At 39.4% G+C, this 25,757-nt stretch overlaps 1 protein-coding gene across 1 annotated transcript; it reads right to left on the bottom strand.

The window, feature by feature from the left end:
* Positions 1–229: 229 nt before the first annotated feature.
* On the bottom strand, positions 230–14,617 carry TNNT3 (troponin T3, fast skeletal type). Its single transcript, XM_067540423.1, has 8 exons — positions 14,587–14,617; positions 11,847–11,891; positions 10,511–10,545; positions 3,836–3,952; positions 2,471–2,548; positions 2,032–2,145; positions 1,503–1,612; positions 230–329 (listed from the first exon to the last, which is right to left on the bottom strand). The coding sequence occupies exons 1-8, from the start codon at positions 14,615–14,617 to the stop codon at positions 230–232; spliced, it is 630 nt and encodes a 209-aa protein (XP_067396524.1).
* Between the last annotated feature and the right edge of the window lie 11,140 nt (positions 14,618–25,757).

Here is a 25,757-nt window from a genome sequence, read left to right as displayed (position 1 = left end):
AGTTGCAGACTGCTAGTATTAGCCCCATGCACAAGGTAGGTACATAGTTATGGGAACTTTGATTCCAGTGTGCCACACACGGCTCTGACAATGTACCCTACTGGGTAAATATTCCAAAATTTGTGTGTTGAATTAACTTAATGACATCCCCATCCCATATCTCCTAAGGGAGTTTCAAGTTCCTGCAGATTGGACCCAGAGGTGACTAGTGCCATGACCAACTTGCTTCTCAACCCACCTCATATTTTTGGCTCTTCATCTTCTCTCCAAATTCAAACTTCTCAGTTTCCAGCTGGTATAACCAGTCCCACATTTCCTTGGCCTTATCCCTGTGCATTCAGGAGGGAGGAAGACAGGAGAAATATTTCACACATTTGAAATGTCACGTTTGCTGTGGCTTTCAGGACACTAGTAGCAAAATATTTTTTTGTGCAGCAAATACAGCTTCCCTTCAAACTCCTCCCCATCTTCACGTCACTCACCATTTTTATGGTCAGATTTTATTTTTCTCAGCTTTAGCCTGTTAACATTTCAGCCCTGTACTGTTTCCTCTATCAGGCATTAACACCCTTTCACAAGTTTATTTATTTACTTGGCTCTTTGTCTCTCAGTGAAGAACCCAGAGGAACTGGAGGAAAAGTGGTGAGTGGGATTGCAAAGCTTGTATCCCCATGCCAAATAGTTGGCATGGTAGCTTTCACCAGTCTCAGGGCTAAGGTGGATGAGCAAAACTGATCCAGTGTAACATTAGTTAGAGATTGGCCTGGGCCAGAACACTAGATCTCTAGAACCCCCAAACTCTGAGAAGGTTCACATCTAGATCTTTGCAGTTCAGACCCATCTCTACTATTAGTGACATTGGCAGAGGCCTGCTCTTCCTCCCTTTCCTCACCCATCCACCTCCTTGGATTGCAGTACTCCTAGAATTACGACACAAACCCATCATGATGTTGCTTCAGTGTGTGTTGATGTTGCACCAACCTGTCCCCATGTAACATCCTCACACCTCGTAAAATGAAGACGCGGCATGTTGTTGTGGCAAGGCACCATGTTGAAATGTCACTATACCACAGTGCCGAAAATGAATCTCAGGCTGAAGTTGTGCTCAACGGAGCTGAACTAGTCTGCAGGTTGACAGTCCCATGGTTACAGGTTTATTGTCCCATGAATTTTGAGATGAATGGCAACCCTCTCTTGAATAGCAACAAAAGGAAGGTGGTCTGACTATGCCATGACCACGGCTGGACGTCCACCTCACCATATACAATGACATCCATTGCCCCCTTTTCCCCTTTGTGTCCCAGCACAGCCACAGACAGAATTTAGCATTGGACTCATAAGGGCTTCACAGTAGCCTTAGCAGAAAGCTCCTTCAGTGGAGGAGGCCCCAGACAACTAAAAGAAATTTCTGTGTCTGCATTCAGAACTGTCAGCCTTGACCTCCCCATGTGGCCCTGAGAAATTATCTAGTCTACCTGCAGCAAATGAAGAGGGCATGTTACCTCAGCTTGTCTTCATTCAGGTGGTCAATATTTAGTGGTTTGCGCCTCTCTGCCAGGATCTTCTTCTTCATTTCCCTAGCAGTCTGCTTCTTTCCTCTCTTCTGGTCAGCCTGGAGGAAACATATTTCCAGAACATCAGTGGATGCTGCCCTGCACAAATTCAGGATGAAGCAAGGGAGTATTGTGAAAGGGCTAAGGAACCCTGGGCACATATTGGAGCATCCCAGGCAGATGTACTGGGGCAATCTTGAGACATTAGAGAATTCCCAACAACACTTACTCCACAGGAGATGAGAACCTCCTAAAAGTTCTGCAAGGCCTTGAAACTTCAAGGAATCCCAAGCAGTTATCGGAGTTGTCACGAAAGTCTATGAAATTCCTAGCAACTGCTGGAACGAACTTAGATAATTCCTAATGATTGGTAGAGAATTTAGGAGTCTTGGGGGGGACAGAGAGGTATGCGCTGTGATAAAACTCAGAGAAGTGTGTGTAGTGCCTTCTTATTTCATCAATTGATCAATGCCTTTACCTTTGCCAAATAGCTGCTGTATGTGGCACCCATGGAGGTCAGAGCCTTCTTTTTCTTCAGGTCATCCTCAGCCCTTCTCTTAGCGTCTTCTTCCTCTCTTCTTACCTTCTCTTCCTGCAGAACGCAACACAGAAAAAGCAATTTACGATAAGGACTTTGTCTGGGGGGGGGACCCACACCCACTCCACCAGCAGCAGGAGTCACTGCAGGGAACGAAGTAGGAATATATGCATCTGGGAACTTACAGCTGCTTCTTTCCCAGGCTTTGACCAGTTATACTTACTGTAATTAAGAGTATAGGGGTATCTCCTCTGGCATTTCTGAGGCAGGCAGGACCTGCAGCTTCTTTCCATCTCCTTTCAAAGTTCCTGAACTATGTCTGATCCCAGGAACTTTACTGTTATGTGTCAAAAGGAAAACAGAAAGCAGAGGCACTTACAGCAATCCTGACCTGACGCTCCTTCTCTTTCTCAGCCCGGATTCTTTGTTGTTCTGACCTTTCAGCTCTGCGTTTCTCCTGCCCAAAATAAAGGAATGTGTGTGAGACTAAGAACAGGGATGGATCACAATGAGTACGGTCACCTCTGTGCAGTGTGGGACAGGCTTCCCTCAAGTCAGAATCTGGGCAAGTAAACTAGACTGTCCATGTACAGAGGGAACCCTAGGTTAGCAGGTCATTTCTACACCTGGTTTTAAAATGGTTATGCCTCATCCACCGTATTCAAAGTGCATTAGACTGCACCAGTTTTAAACTGCACTGAAAACCAGTTCAGGAATAATGATTTTAGTCCCAGTGTAGCTAGGGGCTAGAGTGATCATATCTTGTAATCCTTGCCTTATCTAAGGCTAGAAGAGGGTTACTCTTATGTAGGTCTGAGTTTCAGACCCATGGGAGAATGGTCTCCTCCCACAGTGTTTCCTCTGTTCTTATAACTTATATGTATTTGAGTGAATTCAGTGCTCTTGTAAGTATGGAAGTGACACCATTGCTTAGATTCAGACATTATACGGGCACTAGCTGTTGTATCAGTTCCTCACTTGTAGTGGTGTCTAAGCTTCCCATTCACATCTCAGTCAAGTGTCCTCAATCAGGCCTATAACAACCCATGCTATCCTAGTTATGGGCTTCATACACAGTTCTGTTGATGCAGCTCTCTACTGGCCTGCAACACCCCCTTGATGTTCTAGTTCTTAGTCCCACCACACACCTCTGCCATTTTACCTCATCCTTGACCGGCCAAAGCCTTGCTGCTCTGATCTTGAATCTACCACATCACTTTACCAATTCACCTCAGTTTTGGCCTTCAGCAACCTCATCCTGGATATGTCAAAGCAGAAACGGCCTGTGGCCTTGATCTGTGCTTAACTGTATGTGGTGTTTTATGGTATAAGCAAACACACCCCCGAGGAAGGATGAGAATATCACAAGACTTATTTTCATTTGGGGATTAACCCAGGTTTGCATTTAGCTCTTCAGAAATGAGAGGCTAGTGCAGTGACCCGAGCTTCTCAACTGTTTCCTCATTAAGGCTACCACTGCAGGGCATCTTAGATTTCCACCTTAGTCCCTGGGCACATTTCACTCGACGCAAGCCAAAAATGTACAGCCATTATCTTGATCATACTGGGAACAAGATGTAGTCACCGTGAAGGACTCTCTTCCCCTACTACCCCATCTCCACTTGTTGGAGAGAAGGAACAATTTGGTCTGAAAGGTTCCAGTTCAGTTCTGAGTCTCTGAGGTAACCACATACACTATCCTCATGAAGCAGACCTCACTGATGATGGCACCATAAAGACTTACAATTCTGTCCTTCAGAGCGAGCAGTTCCTCCTCTTCCTTCTTCCTGCCCTCAAAGTGATTGTCAATCAAGGCCTGCAGTTCAATCAGGTCTTTGTTCTGCCTCTTCTTTTGAATGTCCTGAAGGAGCAGTAAGGCGTTATTACAATAACAATCTAATACTGGTGTAGCTCCTTCCATCTGAGTTCTCAGCCTCCTGTACAAAGGTGGCGAAGTACTAACAGTCTCATTTTACAGACAGGGAAATTGAAACACAAGGGGCATCATCTGAAGCCCAATTAAGTTGATGGGAGCCTTTCTGTTGACTCAGATGGGTGCTGAATCAAGGACAGAGATATTTAGTGACATGTCCAAGTTCATAGCCAGGGGCAAAGCAGGAAACAGAGTCCTGGTTTCCCAGCTCCCACTTCCCTCTGTATTCAATGGACCATCTTGGATCACCTACTTTTACCCTCCATTTTTATTTCCCGGCATGCTCCTTGTTTTACCTGAGTATTTGTACACCATCAGAATGAATAGAAGCTTCATTTTCTTGTGGACAAGGTGAACACTACAATGACCCTGAATGATCATATGACTTATCCTGATGTAATCATGTACCTCTCATCACAAGGGCTTTTTTCTTTTCCTGTTGACTTACTAGAAACATATTTGGGTCCATATTTGTTTGGTTATTTAGTGATGTCATTCTGAGCCCTGTTTCTCAGAGACAGACTATATATATCCTGCTTCATGTGTATGGATTCATTGCAGGCCCATACACAGCTAGGAAAACCTCCTCCAAGTAACCTGCTCCTTTAAATCTCTTTTCTGCTTATTGGTGCGCTGTTGGGATTTTTTTTAGCTTAAATCTATTATGTGGCCTAAAGATTATAATCATTTCCCATGCACTGTGTGCAGTTTCTAGATAGCATGAAATCCCTTTCCTGGCCACTTACTAAACTCCAACACCAATCTCATTATCATCATTCTTGAGTCAGGGGAGCTGCCTGGAACACTAAGCAAAAAGACTGGACTAGGAAGTGATGAAGGGACAGTTGGATTGTCCTTGAGAAACTGAGGAATAATTAATTGACAAAGATAAAGAACACAGTAAAAGTCTGCAGGGAAGGAGAACCAAAGGCTTTATAAACAGTTACTAATTCTACCCTTCAAATTTCTCCTTCCAAGATGAATTAAGACTTAAATACAGCAGCACAACTAAAGCAATGTGTAAGCAGGTTTTTCAGATATGGACTCCAGATTAATCTTTCACTGAAAATAGGCTCCAAAGAATGGGTCCTTTTGCCCTTGGCTATACTGCAGTGACATTTTCACAAAGGCCAGTAATGATGCAGGGAGAGTCGGGTGTGCATGTGTGATGGACGTGTGTCAGGAATACTTACATCAAAGTCTACTTTCTCACCCTCTGGTATTTTAGGAGCAGTCAGTCTGTAGGGGATGAAAAATAGAAGGAAATGAACCACAAAGAACCAAGATTTTAACTAACTTACCCAATGGAGCCATGCTGAGAGGGAGAAATGTCGATGGGGATGTACAGCTGAAGCTATGGCTTGATTGAAAACTATCCTGGAAGTAGTGCTAGGGAACAATCTGCACTATCCCCTATGGGTGGGGGGAGAAAGATGACCCAATAGATGCAGGGGAGATGATCCATCCCAAATGCTTATGGTGTCATCCCATTTTGCACACAAAGGCCCAGAATGGGACAACTCACATGTAAAGTTCCATGCCGGTGCTAATGCAAAAAAACCACTGAATGCCCCATCTGGGGAGACTGGCCTGGTGGAAATTCAGGGCACTGATCCATTAGAGCAAGCAGATCCCTGGGGAATCCTGGTCAAACCCAATAGTTTGGTTGCCTGCCAGCAACACTGGAAGTATGAGTAACTCCCATGACATGCTGCCTTTGGCTGTCCCTTCTCCCACCCCACTCTGCCCACTCATGTCTTCTTTCATGGTTTGAAGAACTATGGAAAGGATTTAATGCTGAACCCTTCAGCGTTTGTTTTCTGTGGCAAATTGCCACGCACCTCTCAGACAGTCTCTTATCCTCACATTTTGTTGCAAAGGGGCCACAGAGCAAGCGGAGAAATGTGGGCAGAGCATACTGCACACTTGCCTTTCCCCTCTTGATACGCTCTTTCCCCATTTGGCCTGTAGCTACCCTTCCAATAGTATCTGATAGAGGGAGGCAGTCTAGGAAAGACTACAGAAATGCTGGATGTTGCATGAATGGTGGGGAGAAGAAGGCTGCTCATAGGTATTGGGGGACATTTCTCTGGTAGGAGGCCTATGGATGGTCAGCACATTTATACTGGTATTTTATAAAGCTCCCATTAATGCACACTTACTTTGGTCTGGGCTTTTCCTCTGAGTTTGGAAACATGGACACAAAACAGGAAGAGAGAGAAAAAAAGAGGGAGAACAGTTAGAACAAGAGAGACAAGGCCAGCTGCAGTTTGTTAAAGCAGGGAAACAGAAGTGAAATCCAATTTTAGGAAAAACATCTCAGAGGAATTGGTTAAGCCACAGACACATCCAAAAGAGACCCTCCCCTTTGATGTGAGCTGATTTTACCTCAAATCAGAACTCTACAGAAAAGGAAAAGAAACAAGAGATTGTTTAAAAGTCCTAAAGTAGCATCTGGAAGGTGATGGTTTCAATTATGTGCTGAATTCTAGTTCTTACCCCCTGGAGACCAAAACTATAGGAGGATCGCAGAGCTGGAGGGTAAAAGAAAACATTCCCCCTTCTAGTATCAGTTTCTGATCCCTTTTACATGGGTGAATAGTCTCAGCAATTCCAATAAAGTCAATGGAGTCATTTTGGGTTTACACTGATGTGTAAATGAGAACTAAACTTGGCTCCAGATCTATTAAAATGTTGCATACATAGACCAGAAGGGGAACAGCCTTATGGTAAATCATCTCCAGTTGCATTCACTCCCAGACATCCCCACATGGCCTCTATGTTTCCCAAAGTCTCTATGTTCTCTCTCTCCTTCATACACAGCAGTGTCCCTCAAACCCAACCTCATCATCCTGTTTGAGAGGATTTCCCAAGTTGATGTACTGGTGGATATTCAGAGCAAAATTCCCATGAATGTTAATGCGAGCGAAACATATGTCTCTAGGAGAGGACAGATGCAGTGTACACCACTTCCAAAATAGTCAGAACTGGGCTTTTCATAACGAGATGTCCTACTGCACAAAACAGCCATTTACTGTTTTGGTGATGTGCTGTTTTGTGCCTGATTCTCATCTCTCTAATACTGGGTTTATACCAGCGTAAGGCCAGCAAATTCAATGGAGTTATTCCCAGAAATGGAGGAGTATTAAGCCCAGACCTTCTATCCTAATGTTGTCTCTTATGGATGCAGGTTGACTTTCATAACCATATGCTAAATGTGAACTTTTAGGAATTCAGCTGAATTCCGCCACACAATGCTCTTGTTTTGTTTGCTTGGTGGGGTGGATTAGAAATAAAAAGCTCACAGCCTATTGATTCCACTATGGAGAGAGTCAGCTTTGAGGAGCTCAGCTTCACTCAGGAATTGGTCCAAGCCCCCAGTTATCCAGAAACTATACTTTTTTCCCTGTAATACTTTGAGGTCAGATAACTATATTTTGATGCATTTCAAAGGATGATCTTTTTTTCTTTTTTTTAAATGGAGCATGTGTACCCGCGCAGATTGCAGCTCTCTAGATGCTACAGTAACGCAAATAAATAAATAAATAACAATAATAATAAATAATTAATAAAGTGTCAAATAGGCAGAGATTTACTGTACTCCCATAAGAGTAGAGTACATAAAAAAAATAAGTCACAGATCATCCCTGGTGAAAGCAACATTAGTTTATTTCTCCAGGTAGATTTTTGTTGTCGTCTTCTTCTTTTGTTTCGACTTGCCCAATAGACAGTGAGCTTTTTGTCTGATTTTTCATTGTTATTTTTGTTGTTTACTTGGGAGGGGGAAAATTGCTTCAACCAGTTTGCCACAGATGTTATGCAGAGACACACAGGATTCCCTTCCCCTATGAAGCACTAAGAAAATAACCAAACCATTCCAGTTTAACCAGAAAATTGTACATTAGTAGCATTTGTGACATAAGAGAGAGAAAATGAGCTGTGGAATGATTGGTTTTTTTGTTTGTTTGTTTGTTACTATTGGCTGACCCGTCAGTCATTGACTGGGTGAATCCAACCACATCTTAAACTTTGGCATCAGTTGCTGCTAAATTGCTGTTTTCTGAATAATTCAATGAACAAATGAATACCGAAAGAAAGAGAGAAAGAAAGAAAGAAAGTTAGTTTGCTGTTCTCAAAATAAAGCATTGTAGTTGTGACATCTAAATGCACCTACAGGAAAACAGGAAAGGGTGAGACTAGAAAGAAATTTCATCTTTCATCCAAAAAACACCCCTTTTAGTGCATGACCCACACAGAACATACTGTATGCACTAAAACCAGCCACAGGGCTGCAATTTATTTTTAAGATGCTTTCTCTTTCAGGGCTATCAGTCAAGGAACTGGGCCAAAATTTGTTAACACTCAGCAATTGTTATAGCAAATTCCTATTCTTTGATGCACATGGTAGATTTTGACTCTTATATTCTGCACATTCTGCCCATGAACCATGGATCTGTGACAAAATCCCCGCAATAACCCTGCCAAAAGAAGCCAGTTCTGCCAAGAACCACTGGAAATCCAGGTTCACCGATACTGCAATAATATATATATATTCCAGGAGTTGCTGGTAGTTACAGTGGGCTAGTGCAGGAACTCCATATGTATCATTAAGGCATCCTCCATTCTTTTTGTTACATCTATAACATATTCTCACTGTCCTCTCCCTTTTCTGAGACTCCAACTTCACTACACCTCATCTGAATCAGATTTCTCTAGTCGCTTCCTTTCCTCTCATTTTCCAGAAGCAACACTTCTAACTAATATTAAGAGCTTGAAAAGCAATATATTTTTAAAAATGAAAGAGAGAATTCACATCCTGAAGTGAAAACTGGTATAAAGGGCCCAGAAAAGTTCTCAAACCATTTTTTCCTAAAATAAGAAAAAGGCTGAAAAATGAGCCAGAAAATAATAATAAAAGTAATAAAACAGAAAAAATGAGTTGACTTGAGTTAAAGTTAGAAGACCACAGACTCTCACTTTAGAACCTGCTGTCCATGAGTTCTCTAGCTCCTGGGATTCATAAAGCAACAAAACCACATCAAGACATCAGGGCTGCCTTTAAGACTGTATGCAAAGCCCATTAAAATCAGTGGGAGTCTTTCCACCTAGCACGGCTACTGAGCTAAAATTCCCTGCTAGCATAAAGGGCAAAAGTCCACTTAACTTCAGTTGAACTGTATCCTTTTACACAATAGAAAATTTGGTCCTTTCTATTCAGTGATGACCACAAAGAACTCATATAGGGAAAAAAATATCTGTTAAAAAAAAAATCTTTCAGTCAGGAAGCAATTTCCAAACAGAGATTAAATGTAATAAGGAAATAATCTATCACATAGCTCTTGTGGAGTGCTTCTCATCAATAGACCTTGATATGGTAATAATAAAATAAACAATAATAGTTATTAAGTTACCAATAATTGACATTTACCAGCTACATAAAAGCAGTTCCTCTGTTATAGAGTTGTTAATCTTCCCTAAACTTTTCAAATATCTGTTTATTTGCTGTGCCAAAACTTCTTTACACCCCAATCCTGAAACACTTAAGCACGTGCCCTTGTAAATTGCCCTCATTGAAGCCAATTAAACTCCTCACAGAAGAGAAGTTAAATACATACTTAAGGCCCTGATCAACCACAGCACTTAAGCATATGCCTTAATCTCATCAGCTTTAATACTTGAAGTTAAGCATGTGCTCGAGTGCTTTCCTGGACTGGGGTTTAAATATTTGAAGGATCAGTGCCAGAGACCATGATTTTGCAAGCTAGTTTACCCAGATGTTTTTTCCATACATGCAGATAGATCTTAGCACCCATACACAGCCTCACTGAATACAATGGGTTTCCTTGTGGTGGGAGTACAGGGCCATTGGTACAAATCAGCTTTCAGGTTAAGGCACGTGTGCTGTATATTTGGGAGGCATAATTTCAAGTTTTGCATATCATGCATATTTGCTTATAACTCTAAAAATCCTCTGTCAGTTACCCATCTATTTTAATGTGAATTATTTTGTTTTATCCCGAATCAATTTCCATTTAGATCAATGACATCATATCCTGATTCAACAAAGCACTTAAGCATGTGCCCAACTTTTGCATGTGCTTAAGTATTTCCCTATTCATCAAAGCCTTTAAGCATTTTCTTAATTTTAAACGTGTCAATGGAATTTAAGCCCCTGCTTACAAGTCTTTCTGAATGGAGCCTTGGTGAAAATACATTATTAAAGGTTCTAGGTCAAACCTAAGAGCGGGTTCTAGAGTTGGACAGTCTAGAATACAAGGTTCTCCCATTGCTAATTTTCCCTGCTGATGGAATGCGTGAATAAACGCCTCAGACACAACAGAAAGACTGGATGTGCACAGTGAATGGATGTTTGCAGCAGTGACGTTTTGGCCCAGTTCCTGGAGTTTAAATGAAGTGAGGATTAGAAGCAGATAGAGAACAAAAGGGTGGAATTAGAAAGATATTTTTGTTGTCTCAGAACATCACCAAACTACCATCATAGTATTCTCCTTCGTCTCCAGCTGCAGGTGAAGAACAAAAGCAAAAGAAAGAAAGTGCACTAGTCAATCCACAGTTGATACTGTTCTTCTGTAAATATCCCACTTACTCTTTCCCCTTCCCTCTCCACTACTCCTGGAATCTTGAACTTGCTGGATAACAATGAAGAAAGAAATGAAAGGAGAGACAAGAGGGGAGTGTCCAATGGCTCAAATGAATTAAATGAAATTACCCAGAGGAAGCCTGGGACTTAGTACATTTGTCCAGTAGAGCTACTAAAATGGCAAAGTGACTTGTAATTATTATACTGTAAGTCCCAAAACCAGTGAGAGCTACTGACTGTAACACACATTAACGTAGTTTATTAATGTATTAATTGTTATTAGAGTAATTATTGTGGTAACTGTATGAATTATGTTAGCAATTGTTACTCCTGACTAGCTTATAGCTGATAAAAAGTTGTTAAAGGATCAACCCACTCATTTTAATTTGAATGGCTGGGGTTGTTTGGTTGGTTGGTTGGTTTTTTTTACCAGAACTGAACAGAGTTCAGTAAAATATAGCTCTGATAAAGAAACAAGGCTTGTTCCTTGGCTGGTGCAAATCAGTATAGTTCCATTGACTTCAATAAAGCCTCACTGATTTACACCAGCTGAGAATCTCCCCTAAAATGTGCATTCCCAATGCTGTGATGGAGGACAGTAAGGTTGATGCAACTGTCAGAAAACTTCCCTCCCATTCATCTCAGAGAATTCCAGTGAGTTGATCTGCTGGGTAAACTTCTGCCTACATCAGTTTTTTCAGTGTCTGTCTGAAGTACCACACCTCTAGGCAGTGCTTAATTTGTAATGAAAAAGATGCCAGAGCTCAAACAATTAGGTGTCGGGGCTCACGCAATTTTTTTACTTCCATAGTTGACACATATGCCCAGAGGTGCCAGGGCTATGAACTGCAAAGCCTACAGGTGCGAAGGCTCAGCTCTGGCACAAATTAAGGCCTCTAGGCCCACTAACCTCATCCTAAATGGAACTGATTAACAGATTCTAAACTGTCTTAACAAGTGCAACCTTTCTCACCTCCCCCAAAAACTTTCTGGTCCGTAGGAAGATTGAACCTTTGCTCTCCAGTCATGCTAAAGCCAGAGTAAAGCAACAAACTCAGAGTCAGCCAAAAATACCATAGCAGAAGACAAGAGACACCAACTCAGACTTAATAGATATGACCAATACGACAGCACCACATAGCAGCAATGCTAAGACTTGACAGCATCCCATAAAGAACATGACTTCTCAGATTCAAGGACAAGAAAGAAAGACAGACTTACCTTCTTCATACCCAACCTCTTGCTCTTCTTCTTCAGGGGCCTCTTCTTAAAGGCCAACACACACATACAAAAGAAAAGCAAGTGCAAGAAAGCACAAGGGACATTAGAGATGAACAGGAGGAGCTTGGGGCGGGAGAAGTCAAATTAGCTCTATTGTAGGGCAATGAAGTCATGATGAAACAAAGGATAATGTTATCTAGTGATGGCACTTATTCCCCTCAGTTACTCTTCTAGGGCCAGACTCTGCTATCATTCAACAGGGATACTCCAGATTTACTCTTGTGTAATCAAAAGCAATATTTGACCCATGGGAAAGTGACTTTTCCTCTCTGCTCCTCTGCATGTCTAATGAAGTAAGAAGTTGTGGCAAAATGCATACTATGGATTCCACCACACTGCATGTTTGATTCGCAGTGCATGTCCCCAGTTACCCAATAAGTGCAGAAATTGGTATTGGCCAAATTTTACAAAAATAAAAAACTAAAGATAGGCTCCTAAGTCCATATTTATACACCTAAAGGGTGATATTTTCAAAAGAGCCTTAAAAACACTGGTCCCATTGTCTGTCTCTTGAAGACTTAGTTCAGGTGAGAACATATGCCCATAATTCTGCATGGCAAGTAAAAGATGGAGTATAGAATTTAGGAGGAAGACTTGGTGAAAACTAGAAGCATGTGATTTATTTGACAAATTGAATCAGATTATCTGTTTGCAAATTGCCTGCTAGAAGTTAACAAGTGTCTTGAATTTCTAAATTGGTTGTAGAATAATTCCAGATATGCAGAACTTTGAGTCTGAATTATATACTTCAAATAAGAATATTGAAACTGAATATTGGAAATTCATGTTCTGTTGGTTAGTTTTGATAGGACATAGGACATATATTGTTTCTGATCCTTTTTAGAATCAGGTTTCTAGTGCTAACACTCACATTTGTGAATTCAAAATTTGCTTTGCACAAATATATCCTCATATTTGCATAATAAAAGGTGAGCAAATACAGTCAAAGCAATTTTATTTTAAGTGAATATTCATATGGAGTTGTTTCTTAATTTTTTTTATTGCATTTTTCTTCCACTTCCAACAAAAATCTAAGAAAACATCCATATTTTAAGCTGCTTGGAATCCGTCAGGATATGACTGACATAGGTATAATCAAAATCACCTGTCATTAAGCCAGCATCTCTGCTTGCCAGACCCTTGACCAAATTTCATGGGACCATACTCATTAGCATACGAAATTCCAACCTCCTAGAAATTACAGCGGAGAAGAATTTGAGGTATCATAAAAGGTGTCAAGGAAACAGTTTAAGGGAGAACCTTCTCCCAAGCAACTGGAATTCAGTGAAAACCCAGAAGGTTCTACCCTATTGTGGGATGGTCTTATTTCGATAAGAAGAAAACTAGTAATCAAATATGTGGAGGTTTGAACAAAGACAAGAAAAGCACATCACTCTGTATTCTAGATGCTGCCTCCTCCGAATCTCTCTCAACCATGCAATATGTGCTTTGTTTAGCTTATTTTACAAAGAAAGGAGAACACCAGACTCAACAGACAACAGCATTTTGCCATGCGCTTTTTACACAGAAGATAGTTTCAACTAACAATAGGAAAACAATTTCCAAACCAGTTCTGCAGCAATTTCCAGTTAATCCCCAATCTGAGACATGGGTACTGAATTACTGACATTTTCTTTAATGTACACCTTCCAGATCCATCTGTACAGTTCTATACTGAGCATTATAGATTAGGTATATTAGGTACAGAAATCATGAATTTGGGACCATGAAAAAATAATCTAATATATTTTGTGCAATTAGGTGGCTTTATTTTGTATAGAACGTTTTTCACTTTGGTAGAATTCTGTATAGTCACTTTTGTTATCCACTCATCTAGACAGCCTTCCTCCCATCTAAATGTTCATCCATTATTTCTTTTCTTTCTGTGTGGGAAGACTCTCAACCCTTCAACCATGTGTGGGAAGATTCTCCAAGAAACACTACAGAATTATAGATGGACAAGATGGATCAACCTGTGCTTTGAGTTACAATTTTGGCAAATATCATCCTATAAGTTGAGGGATGGAGTCATCAACAAACTTGGCAGCAAAATATGCACTTCTGAGAGCAAAATTTTAATTTCCTCATCTCTCTCAAAGACCATAAAGCACCCAAGAGCCTTTCAAGTGTTTTCCAACATCATTGAAGGAACTGCCCATCATGCTAATTTTTTCAGTCTAGAACCTACACCAGTCCTGGTAATTTTATCTAGAGCCCAAAGCTGCTTCAGTATCTCTAGTTAAAATCAAACGCCTAAACTTTCAAGTGTCTAGTGATTTTCAGTGCTGCAATTTTTGGGTGCCCAACATAAGACACTTTAAAGGGGTTTGATTTTCAGAAAATGCTGAGCACCCACTCTCTGAAAATCAGGTCATTTTAAGCTGTCTCCAGTTGAGCAGCCAAAACTTGAGGTCACACCTGAAAATTAGGCCAGAAGCTTCAATATAGAACTTGTAACACTCTTTTCATATTTGCTTGAAACCATAACACTTTTTTTATTTTTGTTTTGGCAAACACAACCATTTTCTCCATGTTCACTCAAAGCCATTCAGAAAAGAGGTAATTTCCCCTCCCATGTTCCTTTCTTGCTCCTCATCTTGTGCAACCTTAACCTTTTTGAATATTGTTTTCCCAGCACTGAAAAAGAAAGGGAGTGAATTTCTTTAAGTGAGTCACATACCTTCTTCGTGGACTTCTTCTGCAAGTGTCATGGAGCAAGCAGTGATGGGAGATAGAGAAATAGAGAAAACAGAATACATATGTAAACATTTTGGCGCCTGAGAAAGAGATCAAGGAATGGGTGAAGGAAAATAAGGATATTAATGCAACGAAGTGAGAAACGGTGAAATAAGGGTATCTGGAAAAGCTGTTGGGAATTAAAGACACTGTAAGGTTAAAGTAGGAGCAAGCATGGAGAAAACCGCTGTAAGTGATCATTTGTGGTTAATATTTGTTTCTATGTTCTTTCTCCTCTACCAACCCAGGATTCCTGGTCACACACATACACACACGCACTTTGGAACTACAAAGAGGAATTCAGAAGTCATGTCACATACCTGGCTCATGAACTTCGTCAGGTGAGAAGTTTCATGGAACAAGATGCAACGGAGAACAAGAGAATGAGAACAAGAAACATGTTATTATAAGTACCTTAAAGCTTTCTCAAGACAAGGAAGGTGAGGGGAGAGTGCTTAGGAAAGTAGATCATAGGTAAATAAAATTAATAACATTTAAAAGGGCAAATAAATGGGAAGACAGGGTTGTGAAAGGATTCTGTTAGGTGAACTAGACATGCAGCTTCATGATAAGAAATGTAAAGCCTGCAAAGCCTATAAACATTGTGTAAAACAAGAGGAACTGATCACCATGATTTATAAAGGTTTATCTTCATTTTAAACATACAAGTGAACGTAGGGCTTAAAGTGATCTCAGAGAAATACTGGGTCTGTCATTTTCCAACCCTGTAATTTCATTCATTTGTATTATAACATTATAGGGCTTGAAAACCTGCTTAAATACATACAATGGTCCATCGCTAATAATCAACTAACATCAGAAATCTCTCTATATTGTTCCTGGATCTACGACTCATGCCGCTTTATGCCCTGAATACAGTTTTGGAAGGGCATATCTGCATGTTCTTGTTGCTATTTACATCCTTTTGCAGTTTTGATTTATAAACATGTCATTTCATAAGGGGACAAACGTGCTTACAGGTCTGCGTGGTGAATTTCAGCTTGGTTAGGATCTGAATTTCAATACTCTACCTTCCAAGTATGCAAAATGGTTGACCCTGTGCATCGGAAAGCAAAGATCCAACAGTGCCCAGATTCTTTTATATAATCAATGGGCCAAAAATAGCTTTTTCTCTGATAGATTTCAACTAGTCTGTACTGAACTAGAGAGTGCCTATTTGCAACACTGCCTTCTACGGGGTGGAATCAGAACTGCTCAACTTTGTATGATGGAATCTATACTCTTCATTAGGATTGGAAGTATTAGATTTTTAATGGTAAATATCCCTAAAGGTCGATTTCACTGTACACACACAAAACTGATGGAAAAAATATTTCCACCAATAATAATTGAAATTTACAGTTAGGTAAGAAAAATGCTGCTTGAGAACTTGTTACAGTTTGATTTAAAGGTATTTATTGTGCATATTTTGATATGTGGTGTTGTGTTTTAACGGTTATAAAGCTTTTTTTTGAATCTCAACATCTACTGTCATTAAATAATTTTGTCTAACCCCCACATTGTTTGAATCCCACATAATTTCCTGCAACTATGAACATTTAAATAGATGAAAATAAAAAATGTTTAAAATCCATAATTCTGCACAACTGTGAACATTTAAATTGATAAAAAATCTTTTTAAATGCTTTAAAATAAACATAGATACCTTATGTCGGTTTGTGGGTGTACTGTGAAATCAAATTTACCCACATCTATTGAGAAAATTGAATTCTGCCCAGACTACTCTTAATACAGTCAAAGCGCAGTTTTTTGAACATCTGTCTTATGAATGATTGGTTCCCAGGAACCATCTTTCTGCCGCCAACGTCATCTTTCTTTCACCAAATGTCACTTCAGCCAACATCCAAATAGCTGCACAGGTTTGAAAAGAAAGAGATCGGGTGCAAAGAGGAGATGCAGTTCTCATAAAGAAAATCAGACACTCAGTATATATTTATCATCATTCATTAGTGACGCTTTTGTTGAATCATTAGCTTATGCACCATACCCTACTGTGATTTTGAGATGTTCAGTTTTAGGAACTTTTCAGTGTTATGAACTTAGTCCCCCATTAGTTCATAAAAGAGGGGCTCAAAAGGGGCTAGAAGAGGCTCTCCATTAGCTCAAGTAGCAGGGGCTTGAGGATCTGAGCTCTATCCCTGCTATCAGAACAAAGCTCCGGTGTGCAACATAGTGACAAAGATCCAGTTCTAAGTGGATGTTAAAATGGTTCACATTTTTCCTAAAATGTATTTTTCTTACACCCATAAATTAGCATTAGTTATCATGATTTTTTCTTTTCTAGAGACATGTTTATGGAAAAACAATTAAAAGTAGAGAAGCGGTAAGTAAAAAATTATCATAAATATCTATTGTTATCTCCTGTTCCCTTGCCACCTCCTTTGATTTCCTATGCACATTAATCCTTGAGACTGAAATAGGAATTCAGAAGTCACATCACATACCTGGCTCATGCACTTCATTAGATAGGAAGTGTCAGGGGGAAAAGATGCAAAGAAAGACAGAGAATTAGAAACAAGACACAATGAATGGCAACCACCTTAACTTTTTTCTAGCCTAGGTTGGGTGTAATCTAGGAATAGGTTACAACAAAAGAAAACTAAGGACATTAATGAAAGAACAAATGGCACATACAGGTGTGAAATGGGAAGAGAAGGGGAAAATGAGAAGAAGGAGCATGCAGATGAAAGGTAAAAAGTGTAAATCTTGAAAAATACATAAATATTATATGAACTAAGTACTGCTGGCTCCCATTTGTTTACAGAGAATTACGTTTCTTTAAAACAGTTTTATAAATGTGAACAGAATAGAGACATCATGTTTCCATTCTGTGCTTGTGGACAATAGTTTTATAGCTGAGATATTTAGTAAAAGCAAACTCCTGCTTTCAGATCTGTACAGTGAAACTCAACTCCCATATGACACTCTCTGTACACAGACTTGATCTACTGCACACTGAAGCCAACACAAGGGCTCCTGTAGATTTCAGTTTCATTGGATCAAGCTGTATGTGCAAAACTAATCTGTCACCTGCCTTGGAGGAATGAGAGCCCTAAATGTGGTTTTCTTGTAAGCAACACATACAATATTTTAATTCAGCTGTTTGCAAGTTTTTCCTTCTCACAGAAAATTTTTACTTTTCAACAAAATATCAAAAACCTAAAATTTTCAACCAAACGCTATCAATTTGGAAATGATGCTGTAGAGTCTCTTGGGAATTGTAGTTCAGGTGCCTTATGCCCCCATTCTCCTTTATACACCGGGCTCCTTGGCTAGACTACATCTCCTGTGATGTATCACAGTCTCCCCCTTGCAGAGCTGCTGTGATGCATCATAAGGGCCTCAATGAACCATGGGAGCTGTAGTCCAACTGGGGAATCCAGTCCATAAAGAAAAATGGGGGCATGCAGCACTGAAAATGAGTTTGGGCTGGGATCTTTTTCCATCAAGCTACTGTGTCTCAGCCGTAATTGTACTCTTACAAGTTGCAACAAAATAATAAATATAAGTTAAAAACCAACCAATAGTCATTTGTCATTATTAAAGTTACAGACTAGAACCAACTACACTTTTGGTGTAAAGTTTACACAACCTTATTAACAACTGGGAAAAATATAAAACGAGAATTCATAAAATAATTCTATATAAACATTATCCAAATATATTGCCCAAAATACTGCCCTCACATTTACCTATGCAGCTCTAGTTGGTATGGTAGTCTTACACACATAATCATGTGCAAAATTTGGCTCTCTCTCTGCAACTCTTTACAAGTTTTTTAATGCTGTAGCTAACAGAGATGGTCAAAAATACACAGAATAATTTTAATGAACATTTTTCATTGAAATTTTTAAATGTTTGAAACATTTTGAGCACTATATAAACATCACAAGTTTGAAAAAAATGGAAAATTCAAAACTTTTCATCTAGCTCCATTGGCTCATGTATGCACCACTAACCTCTACTGGATGGAATGAGCACACCTTAACTTTGTGTCATAGGACCTATACTGTTGGAAAGTGGAGGGTCTCGTTTAGCTAAACTGGAAGTGGCCTATACTTCTGCAGTAGGAAGATCTGAGTAGTATCTCTGCTGTCATTGTGAAGCTCTGAGTGACATTTGTTCACAGCATAATGACAATTGTGAATTTCTCAGTGGCCAATAAAATGGTTTATATGTTCTTCAAAATGTTGTTATGTTTTTTCATGCAGCAGTTAGCATTTACTATAATTATTATTTGTCTCATGATACATAGAAGGTTATTAACAGAAGACGAAAAGACAAGAAGCTGTAAGTTATCATTTATCATCAGTGTATCTATGTTTATTTCCTGTTTCTCTCCACCATCTTTGAATTCCTGAGTATAATAATAGAGTTGGTCAGAAAAACTTCAACGGAACCCTTTTCCATTGGAAAACACAGTTGCATTGAAATCAAAACGCTTCGCAAAGCTGTGTCAATTTCTCTCAAATTTTGTTTTTAGAGAAAAAAGGGTAGAAAAGTTCTGACAATGTTGAAACGTCCCATTTTGACATTGTCTGAGCAAAACAATTGAATTTTTGTTTCAAAACAACTTCTTGTTTTGATATTTTTTTATTTTTTTTAATATAATAATTTGTTTTTTAAAGTTGAAATCAAAATGAAGCAAAATATTTTACTGAATTTTCTTTTATGGAGAATTTAGACTTTTCAGGTTTTGCTCCAATTCAGAACAAAGCCAGATTTCAAAATGTCAAAATCCTTTGCAAAACAGAATTTCCATTCTCCACACAGCTCTATGCAATAACACTTAAGATGAAACAGGAATTCAGGAGTCATGTCACATACCTGCCTTATTGACTTCATTAGGTGGGAAGTGTCAGGAAACAAGCAAAGGAAGACAAGAGAATTCAAACCAAGAATCACAGGATAGCAACAACCTGAAACTTTTTGAAGGCAATATTGGGAGGGATTTCTGAATAGGTTACAGGGAAAGACCATGAATAACAGTAAAAAAAAGAACAAAAGGTATATATGGATGTGAAATGGAAAGACATGGAACTGGATGTGAGAGATAAAAGGACCATGCAGATGAATGGTCAAAAATGTAAATCTTGTAAAATATATAAATATTGTATGACCCAGGTACTACTGGCTCCCCTTGGTTTACAAAGATTTACATTTATTTAAATCATGCCCAACAACATAGTTTTACAAGTGTAAATGGTATAGGTCCCATATATCTATTCATATGCATATGGGATGAAATCCTGGCCCCACTTAAGTCAGTAGGAGTTTTGCCATTGACTTCAATGGGGCCATACTTCAGTTTTGGAGTATAGGATTATGTTCACCATGAGCAGATTACTGCTCTCTGATCTGCACAGTGAAGTTTAATTTCAAGATGATCCTCTCTTTACATTCAAGGATTGATCTGCTATGTAGAATAGGAGACCAGAAGATTGCCCAAAGAAAAGAAAAAGTCTCTCAATGGATTTCAATGGGCTCAACGATCAGGGTCCAAAAAGAATTGTGTCACCATCATCTTTTTAAATGGTTTACATTTCCCAAAAGTTTAAAGTACATTTTTTCCTTGCAGCAATCACTATTCGTCATCACTATCACTTGTTCATGTCAGGAGAGAAGGTTACAGAAAGAAAATGAGAAGCAAAGGAGCTGTAGGTTATAATATATCATTAACAAGTCTATTTTTATCTGCTCTTCTCTTCTACCACCGTAAGAATTCCTACCCACGCCAGCAATTTTCCAAAGTCACGTCACACACCTTCCTCATGAATTTCATTAGCGTGAAGTGTCACGGAACAGGAATATTAGGTCGTTAAGAGAAAAACATTCTTACAACTGCAAACTCTATCAAGCCAGAGAATAAGTCAGAGGGGAGGAAAATTAATTTAATTAAAGGTGTACAAAGGGCAAAGCAGGCTGGGAATTAGAAAGACACAGTGATGGGGAAGAACTGCAACATCTAAAAAGAGCCTGCAGGTACAAAATGGAAAGCTGGCAAAATGTTCAAATAGAAAGGTGATTCTGCTCTCACTCCAGTTTTACAGGGACAGCACAACTTCTGCACAGATCCTCCGTTTCCCCGGACCCATCTTGCAGTGGGGTCTTCACAAAGGAGAGGTGAAAAAAGACCATACAGCCACAATCATGGGGCCTGATCCGAAGCCCAGTGAAGTCGATAGAAAGCCTCCCAATGACTTCAGTGGACTTTGGATCTGGTTTTTGGTTTGCACTATAGACTTTCCCTGTGGATAGATGGATGAGAATCTGGCAGACCAGCTCCCTCCATTCCCATTATATTGCCCTCCTCTCTACAAACCTGAAGAGTCCCCAAGCAGGGGCTTCATTGGAGCCAGGGGGATATGAGGATCATACAGGACAGACAACCATTCCTTTCTTCCAGCACCCGGCCCAAATAATGGACTCTCATGCACAGGCTCTGCTGTGTACTTATGTAAAGAGTAGAGCTCAGAGAGTTTAGTGAATGGTTTACAAAGCTATGGACTAAAGTAGACTTGTAGCTTAGTATAAAAATTTTACACATGCTTTTGTGTATGAGTATGCTTTTGTGCAGCTGGGAAAATGTATGTACTAGTGTGCTAGGAAAACACTGTCTAAATGTATTGGGCCAAATCCTGCCCTCAGAGGGAAAGTGGGACCATATCCTGAGTTGGTACAAATAAGTGGATCCCCAAACGGAGCTACACAGCTGAGGTTCTGGCCCAGCATATTAAAATGTATAATACTTTTCATGCAGTGATTGTCATTATCACTTCTCAATCTACGGAGAGAAAGTTAGAGAAGAAAGACTGAAAGCCAAAATGCTGTAAGTGATGATGTAACAGAATTGCATCCCATCCCTTTCTGCCACCTTTGAATTCCTGCACACACTAAGACAGGATGAAAAGAGGAATTCTGAAGTCATGTCACATACCTGGTTCATGAACTTCATCAGGTGGGAAGTGTCAGGGAACAAGATCAATGCAACGGAAAACAAGAGAATTAGAACAAGCAACACATGATTATAACCATCTGAAACCTTTCAAGCCAATGAGGGGAATATGAATTGGTTACAGGGGAAGAAAATTCATACCATTAAAAGAAAGACAAAGACGAGAAATGGAAAAATGCTGGATGTTATGGAATGGAGACAGGTAAATGGAGCATGCAGGTGCATGGAAAGATGTGTAAATCTTCATAATATGTAATAAAAAATAAAGTGTAAACCAAGTGGTCCTGATCCATATGGCTTACTAAGGTATTTACACTTATTTTGAACATGGCCATAAACATAAAAGTACAAAGCTGATGGGAATATACACACCGTGTTGCTATTCATATCCAGAATGTAGGTTTACAAATGTCTCATTTACTATGTTCTGGTTCCCAAATCTCAATTCCAACATTCTGCTTTCCCGCATGCACCTACCTATCTTGTAAATATCATGTACAATCCATGTGTCATTGTTATGCAAAGGTTTAGTTAAATCCACTTTATAAGCCCTACATTCTGCTGTGAAGCATAGCTACCCAAATTTGGCTATATATGCTACAACAGCCTTGTAAAGTTTACATTTTAAAAATAAAAAACCGTCTGTTTACATTCTGCAAAATTACATGAGAGAACAAATTTGACATTTAGTAGAAAGCTTCATAGCTGGACTAAAACCTTATAAAGGAATGCTTAGGTATGCAAAAGGATCCATTATTCAAATATCTTTGGTTAAACATTATCCTGTAATAAATGCTCCTGTGTGGCACATAATAAGGACCTATTCCTGTATTTTTGTGCACCCAATTCTCTCATTGAAGTCAGTGGGAGATTTGAGCATACAAAGAAGAGATTGTGTTGTCCAATGGGAGAGACAGACACACATCACCAAGGGCCCAATATGCCTACTGAATCTGCTTCTTTTGTCTCTCCAGTGACAACAGGAGTAACTCCAATGAAATCAATGGATCTACAACCCTGGAAAACTGGTAAAAGGGGAAGATCAGGACCTGTATTGTTTTGACAAATGGAGGTTTTCAAAGCATTTACATATTCCCTCAAACTTAGTGCCTTTTTACATGCAGTGAGTATTGCTAATATATTAATGTACAGGGGGACATTTTAGATGCAAATGATGCTGTGTGAGTAATAATTTGTCATGAATGAAACATTTTCTTTTCTCCTTCCACCTTCTTAAGAATTCCTGTGCCTGCTAGCACTGCTGATGGAAAGAGAGAAATTCAGAAGTCATTTCACATACCTTCCTCATGAACTTCTTCAGATCGGAAGCATCATGGAATGAGAGGCAATGACAAAAAGAAAATTAGAAAAAGAAACACCTGACTAAAATAGTCAAATTCTGTTAAATTAATGAGGTGGGTGTGAGAAAAGAGTTAGAAATGTTGGAGTTATGAGATGAGAGAGAGAATTAATAAAATTGATATGAATCAAAAGAACAATCTGATGGTAAGCTGAAAAAATACGGGTGTGAAAACATGACCAGGTGAGAAAGCATGCAAAATAAAAAATAAAAAATACCAATAACAAAATTATAGATTATATTATTATTAGATTAGATCTGGTTGAAATTTTACTAAATTGGATTTGTAATGATATTTTGGCCAAATGAAAAAGGATTGTACCATATTTTTCATTATTTTTTTCTACATTTCTCAACTGGCTAAAAATTTGGTCAACATTTTTCAGATTTTGAATTTGCAAGGACATTTATCCTCAAAATTTTGACAAAAAAATGGGGCAAAGATTGTCCAAAAAACACTTGAAATTTTTAAATTTCAGAATATTTCAACCAGGTCTAATAATTATGTGATGATAGCATTTCATTTTACTTCTTTTCCATTATAAAAGGCCTGATGCTGGTGTGATCCAAGACTTTTTGGGTCTGCAAGGACTTCAGAGTTGGGACCCGATCCAAAACTTCTCGGATTAGGGCTGGTGTAAATTTTCCTTCAAAATTATTTTTGACAGAAAATTGTTTTTCATTAAATGAAAATTTTTGTAAAGAATGTTTGCTTTCCACAGAAAATTTTGATTTTTAATTGAAAACTCAAATGCCTAAAACATTTTGATTTGGATATCCTGCTGGGATGCCTCATGGGAGTTGTAGTTTATTTTCCTCATGTCCTAATTCTCCTCTATGGGCAGCTTCCCAGCTGATGACATCTCTCATGATGCACAACAGCCAGGGACTCCCGTGATACAACTGCCTTCCCTCACCATGAATGGAGACCATGATACATCAGAGGACATTTAGTCCAGTCAGAGAGCCCAGCTTATACAGGAAAATGGAAGCATGAAGAACCCATATCGCAACGCTCATGAGGCACAACAATGACATTTCCACATTGAAATATTTTAGTTTTTGGATGAAAAAAAAAAGGGGGTTGGTCTAAATATTTTAATTTTTCACCAAAAATGTCAAACTTTAGATGAAAATGATTTTTTGTTGTTGTTTTCATCATTATTTTTCACAGAAATAAAGCCCTTTTTCTGATTAGCTCTACCATTAACACCAACAGGAGTCTTTCCATTGATGTCAATAGGCTTTGACCAAGCCCTTGGACCTTTAGTGTTAATGTTTCTTTTTCTATTGTCCCTTCTCTTCTTCCATCTGAAGATTCCTTCACACAAAATCCTCTTCCAAATTTGAAGAAAAAGAAATCAGCAGTCATGCCACATACCTTCCTACTAAACTTCAGAACAAAAGAAAACAGAACAACAACAAAAAAGCAATAGCATATGGGAAAATAAAACAGAAAATCGTTAGACCTTTGAACTCTTGCAAGCTAAGGCTTGGAGGGAAAAGGGGTTATATGAAAAGGAAATGAATCACCTCAGAAGAGGGCAAAATAAAAGTCAAGCAAAGGTATGAATTGGGAAACCAGAAAAAAGTGAGAGGAAGCATGCTTAGAGCATAGGAGCATGCAGATTAAAGAAAGGAAAAATCACCTGGTCTATTCATTTCATATTAATATTTATTTTTGAAATCCAAAAGAAGGGAGGAAGTTAGGTAAGAAAGGGGAAATGTACAAAGGTGAGAAGGAAGAATCTTTTTTAATGGGTACACTTGCCTGTCTTATTAACACTCTCAACTATCTCTTTGCATGTTTGACAAGAAGTGAATAAACATGGAGCATGAATGGCACCTTCACCCACGTCAGTGCATGCTTCTGATTTTCTGTTGGCTACTTCTCCAGTACAAGGGTGGCTTTGTGACTCAGGGCAGGATAGGCAGCGGAATATTAGGGGCAGCAAGACATTTGAGTTGCTCTGGGGTTTTGAGGGTGTCTGTATTAGGCTTGTCTGTGAAAAAATCTCTTACCACTGCTACTGTTTCAGCTCCGTCCATGGTATCGACTACGTCACAGAGCAGGCCTTGCAATATCTTATGGATCTACAACTGCATCTATAGAATGTTGCTCTGCAGCCGCCAGAAACGCATGAGAGAGCTCCATCTGTTGCTGCAATGGCGGGAGCACTAGCACAGGCAGGGCTCCAGGTGGATGCTGGCGTTACTAGCACCACGATATCTAATCCTGTTCTGGGCAAATCTATACAACGCAGCCCTTAAAATGTTAGCACTCTGTCTACATTTGCAGGCCCCACCATCACTACCCCTGATGGAAGGAACTGGTTGTAGCAACAGTGGGGAAATTTGGGATAAAAAATGCCTAATGTACACAAAACCTCTGAGAAGGAATGTGAGGTGAAGGAAGGACAAAACATACCTCAGAAAACACTTGGCAGCAAAAACCCTTGAGCTCGAGTTGGTGTCATAATCTCGCTGAACAAATATCTTCATTTCCCAAAAGGGGTTTTCATCCTACCCTTATCACAGGCAAAGCTTAAAAACTGGGGTCAAATCTTGAGAGCACCTGCAAGTCCAATTGACTTTAGTACTTCTTGGAATTTGGCCCTCAGTTCTGTTTCAGGAGGATTTTAACATATATCTAAAGAGAGTTGAAAAGAATTCAGCTTAATGGTGGGGAGGGGGAATGGCTAGTGGGCACTTTCCTTACAGTCGCACTTCTTCCGAAGAAAATAAGACAGCCAATGTTGAAGCACACCTGCCTAACTTG

Source organism: Emydura macquarii, unplaced genomic scaffold, assembly GCF_026122565.2.
Source record: "Emydura macquarii macquarii isolate MOO-44397 ecotype Brisbane River unplaced genomic scaffold, CSIRO-AGI_Emac_v2 contig_587, whole genome shotgun sequence".
In the NCBI taxonomy this organism is placed as follows: Eukaryota; Metazoa; Chordata; order Testudines; family Chelidae; genus Emydura; species Emydura macquarii.
Note: the sequence above shows the minus strand (reverse complement) of the source record. Positions and strands in the feature narration are given on the sequence as shown.

Bases quoted from the DNA above. Each gene is read 5' to 3' on its own strand.
- TNNT3 (XM_067540423.1), bottom strand. From the start codon at position 14,617: ATGACACTTGCAGAAGAAGTCCACGAAGAAG. The intron at 10,546-11,846 runs GTAAGTCTGTCT...CTTCACCTGCAG, and splicing joins AGAGGTTGGGTATGAAGAAG to CTGGAGACGAAGGAGAATAC. The intron at 1,613-2,031 runs GTAAAGGCATTG...TGTTTCCTCCAG, and splicing joins ACAGCAGCTATTTGGCAAAG to GCTGACCAGAAGAGAGGAAA.